This window comes from Juglans microcarpa x Juglans regia, chromosome 4D, assembly GCF_004785595.1.
Source record: "Juglans microcarpa x Juglans regia isolate MS1-56 chromosome 4D, Jm3101_v1.0, whole genome shotgun sequence".
Taxonomy (NCBI): domain Eukaryota; kingdom Viridiplantae; phylum Streptophyta; class Magnoliopsida; order Fagales; family Juglandaceae; genus Juglans; species Juglans microcarpa x Juglans regia.
This window is the reverse complement of record NC_054600.1, coordinates 23314375-23321950: the sequence shown is the minus strand read 5'-3', so window position 1 is coordinate 23321950 and position 7576 is coordinate 23314375. Positions and strand designations below refer to the sequence as shown.

General features: G+C 35.0%; 1 protein-coding gene across 1 annotated transcript; it reads right to left on the bottom strand.

The window, feature by feature from the left end:
• Positions 1–353: 353 nt before the first annotated feature.
• Positions 354–1532, bottom strand: LOC121261611 (pectinesterase inhibitor 6). Its single transcript, XM_041164056.1, is given in 2 exon segments — positions 354–989; positions 992–1532. Coding segments are annotated over 2 exon segments (627 nt in total). The 5' UTR covers positions 1188–1532; the 3' UTR covers positions 354–558.
• Between the last annotated feature and the right edge of the window lie 6044 nt (positions 1533–7576).

The window sequence follows — 7576 nt, the reverse complement described above, 5'->3', positions numbered from 1 at the left end:
GACTACATGAGAAGGATGCTTTTAGAACTAAGAAACCAAAGCATAGTACATTACGGATGAACAGTACAATGACTGGAACAGTGAGAAAAAATGTTGATACAAGTAGGCGGCGGCCTATATTGGGAGAAACCGAGATGTTTAAGAATTATGCCATTACTAAACCAGCCACTGCACGAAAGTACTATTTCCTTGTATGATTTTGCCCATGCCATTGCCGACACTGATCAGTTTCCAAAACACTACCTAGCTACTACATATTCATGATATATCAGAAACTAGATCACCTTATGATCATTGTATATTATAAATAAGGAAAGTTTAAATCTCATATTAAAATAATTTGGATCGTCACATCCAAAACTATATTATATATATATATATATAGAGAGAGAGAGAGAGAGAGTATTATACAAAGCGAAGATAGAGATAGATGTGCGCTCACAGCTAAACCAACAAAACATCAAGATATTTTGGCTTTGGATACCTTATTTTTAGTATGTTCGATCGGTACTAATTATTCATACCAAACCCACAATATAGACTGATTTTACACTGTTATCAATGACCAATTAATCCCTTCCTGAGATTGGCCGATCGATTTGGGATGCCAAAACCCGTGGTGGCAAGTTTGTTAGCAAGAGCCAGGGCATTACTAGTTATATGAGTAGCATTAAAAACCCGATTTCGAAGTAACTTAACCTGCTCTCCCTTTTGGCCTTCAAAACCATCCAAGCAAGTATCTTCATCGGTGAGCACTGCACTAATCCATGTGTTGAGATCACTCATTTGCATATCGAATATATATGGTCTTTTACTTAGCCTTCTTAGAACATAGAGTGATTTGTGAAGCTCGTCAATGGCGTCCTGAAAACATTCGATGCAATCTGAAAGGGCGACTCGGTTCCTTCCTCGCATAACCCGATGTTTCTTCAAAATTGTCAGGTACTGCGCAGTGCTCTTGACCTCGGCTAAGGTCACCGACACCCCGCCCGTGCCCACTTACTTGGGCTGCTCTTACAAGTGCGTGAAAACGATGCTAGTGTGTGAACACAGAGGTCATGATACCTTGTCACACTGCAGGCATCATCAACATAGTTGTCTACCTTTCCATAAGCTATTTGCCCGAAATTTGTCAGCCATGCTAGAAATATGTACGTGACATGAAATGTTATATGAACGGATGTCATTCTCAGTCCAGAGAAATATGAATTCAGAAAGGGAAGCAATTGAAGCAGAAATTAGTACTAGTGAATCATGAATAGCTAATTAGTACTGATTCTGCAACAAAAAGCATGCACCGATGCATGTAAGAAATAGGAGATCATCGAAGATGAATAAGCTGGAAGAGTCATGCTTTTCAATGTGGGTGAGAGAGCTTTTTGCAGGTGTTTGATAATTTCGGCAAGAAACAGGTGATTGTAATAAAGAAAGGGGATAGGAAGTGGTGATGATAAAGAACGTGTGAATGACAGGTGAGTCGCTCATTTACATCGGATAAGGAGATGTATTATGGGTACTAACCTTTCTTCCCCAAAGACACATTGGATCGAACAGGTTGCATCTGAGATCCTGTAGAACATTGTACCAAACGCAAACAAGTCATTAATTATAAGCAATTTAACGATAGCGACCATTGAGGGCGATTGCGCCGTGTAACTTCGAAGAACCTTGGATTCATCATGTGTATGTCCTTTATTAAGTTGTGGGTAGTGACCATGGACAGATCAGAGACATATGTGGTCCATACCTAATTAGACTGGTATTGAAATAGAATAGCTAGTTAACATGATAAGATGCCAAACCGGAAGGGTAGTTTTGAGAAAAAAGAAAATATTGATCGGCCTAGATTTTGATATTTTCAGTTATATCTACTGATCATGTATTTTTAAATGAATGTCTATTTAACTTATAAACATATAAAATTACCTGAAATATGTTATATCAGTACGAGTTCTTCTATTATGAAGTCTATCTATATTAGTTAAATAGTAAGACTTGATTAGTAAAACTCAAAATTTTAGGATTTTTCATATCAATTCTATAATATGATTAAATATGAAAATTTTAAAATAAATAGTATAATACTTTAGGGAGAATTCTTTTTGTGAGGCAGCGTAAAAAGACTAGGCTGATTCTAGCTCTTATCTGGGGTTAAAATCAGCTTCCTTTTGTAGGCATGGCGTACTGATTTAAAATTTGAATAGTGATATATAAAGTCTTAAATGTATAAGTCTTGTACATGTGTTTTATAAAAATGTAGATCTCATCATGAAAAAGTGTGAGAAATTTTAAAAAATAAAAAATAAATAAATAAATTCTATTTATCATTCTCTATATCACACATCAATATGTAATTTATTATTTTTATCATTCTATTTAAACATATTTATATTAATGTGTCAATATGTGTGCTTAAATAGAATAAAAAAATAACAAATCACATATTAGTATGTAGTATAGAGGTGATAAAAAGCATTTTTTTCTCTAATCTACTTTTTTACAAAACACTTACACATGACTTATATATTTAGGACTTGCATACAATCCTAGCATTACTCTTAAAATTTATCAAGTATTGCCTTCGACAACTCAATTCACGTCATTTTTTCTAAGTTTGGTAATACTTCATAAGAGTATGTACTACAATAAGTCGCATTTCATCAGCCTTGACGTAGTGATTTGTGTTTTTTTAGAAAAAGTGAGTTAATACAGAGTTTATATGAAAAAATAATAATTTTTTAATAATATATTCTATTTTTTTTTAAAATGATTGTACGGTACTTACGCACTCAACAACTATACATAACATTACTCTTAAACTGGACATTTGCCGGCGCATAACAATGGCACAGTAGTCGTGAGGCGAGAAGTATTACTCGAACATCACGAATTTGAAATTTTACATTTACATTTTTGGGGTTCTCAAATTGGAAGAATTTTTCTTTAAATTATTCGAAATGTCCTTGAAAAGAATTTCTTGACGAGGCATGTACCAGTCTTGACTTTGTCCTCAATAGTAACGTCAATAAAAAAAGTTAAGGCACTTGCTCCATGATTTGCGTAGAAATTCCTCAACTTTATTTATATTTTGCTAATTACATAGAAAGTGACTCCATGTAAGACTTATCAATTGTATACACGAGTGTCACATGATTTTCTTTTATTGAGTACTCTTATTAATTGTATACACCATAGTGTCACACCAAAGTGCATAACTTTAATAAAGGGAAGGACTAGATCTTGACAGGATTCTATGATAATCTTGAGGCTGCTAGAAGGACTGAAAGTTGGCTGTTGCTCAAAGCTATTTGTAACACCCACATCCCAAAGGTTAGGAGTGTCACGTACTTTTCATAAAAATAAATCCGGCAAGAGATCTCAAATTTCATAAATGAAATTAAAAATTTATTTTGTAAAAAATATCTAATAAAAAGTCTTTCAAAAACATTAAATAAATAAACTGATAAAATCCATATCATAAAAGCATGTTTTTATTTTTATTAAATCTGAACTAAACATTATATGCTCCTTCTATTTCTGGTCTGTCTGCTCGTATTCATCATCCTCACTTGGGTGGTTAAAAACATGAAAACAAGCAAAAATGAGTCAAAGACTCAGCAAAAAATCCATCACAACGTAAACATACTAAACATAAGGTTTTCATAAAAACTTTCATGCTGAGAGTTTAAATTCATGACTATTCATGCTGATACTTGTGCTATGCATGACTATTTTAACTGAATTAACTGAATTAACTGACTAATCTGACTGATTTATCTGACTGATCTGATTTATCTGACTGGCCAACACACTTAACCATGTGTGCGAGATTGTGCACCGGCCCCACATTCCGCTGCAGCAAAGGGAGCCGCTGATAGTATTCTGGCATACTATGGTGGACCACGACTGAGTTCGCGGCTTGCACATCCACCCGGAAACTGAATTGCATTGGTATTATGCATCTGAATGGTCATCTTATTAACTGATCTGATCTTATCTTGCACTTTAAACTTAAGATGGCTTACGTGTCTTATACACATGAGATACATGACATAATACATACATAATTATAATTTCTGAATCTGAACATGATGCGGAATGACATGATCGCATGCTATACTGGAAGACATGTTTGCATATGACATGAGTAGTTCATAAATAATGGCTATCAATGAACTGGCTTGAATAATAATTATCTATAAATTGAACTGTAATGATCCTAATTTGTGATCAAATTACTTACCTCGCTGCGTTTCTTCTTGAATAACACTTCGTAACTTGATACCTATATAAAATAGTAACTATCACTAAATTTGTCTGGAAACACATGAATTAATATCCTACTAAATTAAATTCACAATCTAAAAGATAGTCAAGTAAATCTTTTGTTTAACACCATAATCAATAAATCCTGGCATTTAAATTACTTAGATACTAATTTATAATTTAGTAAAATATTCAAGCTATTTTAAAATAATTCATAAAACTTAAATTCTTAAAATAGGTTTCATTTCTTATAATTAACATAATTAAACAAGAAATAATGATATAATTTAAATATTATTAACATGTTTCCTTATTAAAAATTACAACTTTAATAAATATATTAAAATCTACTATAATAACATTATAGGTTCATTTCATACCATAGATTTAAAGATTTAAACATAAACAATTAAACACTTGCTATTTTCTATTGAAATTTATTTGTAAAATTAATAATAAATACTATAGTTTAAAATTCCTTAATATAACATAATAATTTTATTAAAGAAAATTTGACTAAATAGACAAAGGAAATATTAACTAAAATATTAGACTCAATAGTATATTTTAATAAAATATATTTCAAATTCTTTTAACACTTTCTTATAAAAATGAACACTTGACTAATATATTTATTTAATAAAATTAAACTCCACTTCAAAAATGACATATTAATATTCATATGTAACATATATTTAAACGTAAGGTTATAAATGAAATTATACTTAACACTATGAGAATGAATTAAAAGGGCATAAAAGTAATCTCATTTAACACCTGCACTTAGTAATTTAAAACCTAAAAGCAACTAATATATGCTGTAGAGAAGCAAAGGCAACGGGAGAGGGAAGCGCGCGAAGCAAGGGCTCACCGAGAGAGAGGCGGGCGTGCGGCGGTTCTGGGTTGCTGGCTGGAGGTCACGGCGGCGCGACTGGGGGTTCGTCTGTGGTGGTGCGACGCCGAAGGAAGCGAACCATGCGGCAGTGCAACCGAGAGGGAGGGAGGCGCACGTACAGAACTGGGTGGCTGAGGGTCGTAAGCCAACCAGGATGGAGTAGGTGCCACAGAGAGAGCTGGTCGGCGGTTTCTGGCACTGTGGGTGGTGCTCCGATGTCCTGGGGTGGTCGGCGGAACAACCTGAACTGACAGCGTCGAGGTGCTCGGCAAGAAGCCACCGCGTGGAGTACGTGTGACAGGGCTTGGAGGTCCTTAACGGTCATGCATGGTCTGCGCAGCGTGTGGTTTCGTCGTCAAGTCGTGGCCTTTCCGGTTGTTGCGTCTCACTGCGGGTTCAAGGCTGGCTACGGTGCATGTTGGGTAGCTTTCGTGTGGGATGGATGCGTGGAGGAGCCATGCTCTGTTTCGGTGTGTGAAAACAGGGGCGATTGGTGCCGTTTACCTGGGCTACTGGATGACTCTGTTTTTCGTGTGCTGGTTGCTGCGTGTAGGAAGGATCGTGGCTCTTGATGCACTGTCGTGTGTGTTGTGCGGGTGGTCTGGTTTATGGAAGGAGGCCAAGTGATTTCTGCTTTACGTGGAGTTAGGTAGTGAACACCATAAAAATAAACCCTAGGGAAAGAGACGTGCATGTGCAGTGAAGACGTGCGGGACGGAGAGGAGGGAAAACATGGAACTTAAAAGTATGAGTTATCTTAATAATAATAAAATATGAATAGTAATAATAATAATGATACGATAATAAATCTATTAAAATTACACTTTATTAATAATATAAAATCTGATAAAATAATAATAATAATAATAACAAATATAATAAATTTATAGCTCTATGAAAAAAAAAAATTACATAACACTTATATTATAGCCTAAACTTAGGATCGGGTTGTTACACTATTAAACCTAGGGTAGAGGTTGTTTGGTTGTGTGTGGGGGGACTTCAATGGGATTGTGAACTACAATGAGAAGGTTAGGGAAGTGGTAAGATGATATGAGCAGATTTAGAAGTTCAGATTGACAATGGAGGAGTGTGATTTAAGTGATTTGGGATTTATGGACAAGAAGTTTACATGGTGCAATAATAGGCATGGTAAAACATTCACTAAAGAAAGACTAGACAGAGCTTTTAGAAACTCTCAATGGCATGATACTTACTCAAACATTGTTGTCTTTATCCTTCTAACTCAAAGCTCAGATCATAGACCCCTTCTCATCTCTATCAAGAGTGTATACAGTAGAAGATATAAACCTTTCAGATATGAACTATGTTGGGCACAAAGAGAAGATTGTCATCAGATAATTGAGAGTGAATGGAACAAACCCAAGTTGGCAGACAATAAAATCAGGTGCATGTCAGAAGGGTTGAAGAGATGTCAAGGAAAGATGATGCTTTGGAGCAAACAGATTTATTGCAGTACAAATAAAGCAATCAGCTCCAAACTTAGTCAGATTTCAAAAATTCAGCAGCAGAATAAATGAGACTTAAATGACAAAATAAAAGCTCTGCAAAAGGATGTGGATAAATTACTAGATGAGGAGAACCTGAAATGGAAACAAATAGCAAAACAAAGGTGGTTGAAGGAAGGAGACAAAAATAATAAATTTTTTTACCAATGTGCTAGCCAGAGAAGGAAGGTAAACACCATCAAAAGAATTACAGATGATTATGGGAGTGAGGCATGAGTACACTTGAAAATATCAATAGCCAATTCCAAAAAAAAATTCAAGAGCTTTTCACCTCATCTGGACTAGAAGGAGTGGAAGAATGGTTGGCTGCTGTGGAACCCAAAGTCGATGCAAAGATGAATAGAGAACTTCTCAAACCTTTCACTGCACAGGAAGTGGAGGAGGCAATATTTCAGATGAATACTCTTAGCTCTCCTAGCGCAGATGGCTTCCCAGCAGCATTTTATCAATAGCACTGGAGCACAATAGGCAAAGAGGTTAGTGATGTTGTTTTATATGTTTTAAACTCAACTAGCATGGTGAATGAAGTTAATGATACTTATATTGCTCTTGTTCCAAAGAAGAAGTCTCATGTCAAAGTCTTTGACTTTAAACCAATCTCTCTTTGTAATGTTAATTATAAAATGATTTCAAAGATTTTAGCAAATAGATTGAAGAAAGTGTTGCCCAGTATTATTTCACAAACTCAATCAGCTTTTGTACCATGTAGACTTATATCAAGTAACATCATTGTAACTTTTGAAGCTATGCATACTATGAATTATAGAATTTCAGGGAAGCCTGGTTATATGGCCTTGAAACTAGACATAAGCAAGGCCTATGATCAAATTGAATGGAGTTTTCTCAGAGCTATGATGTGGAAGTTGGGCTTTAAGCAAAGATGGAT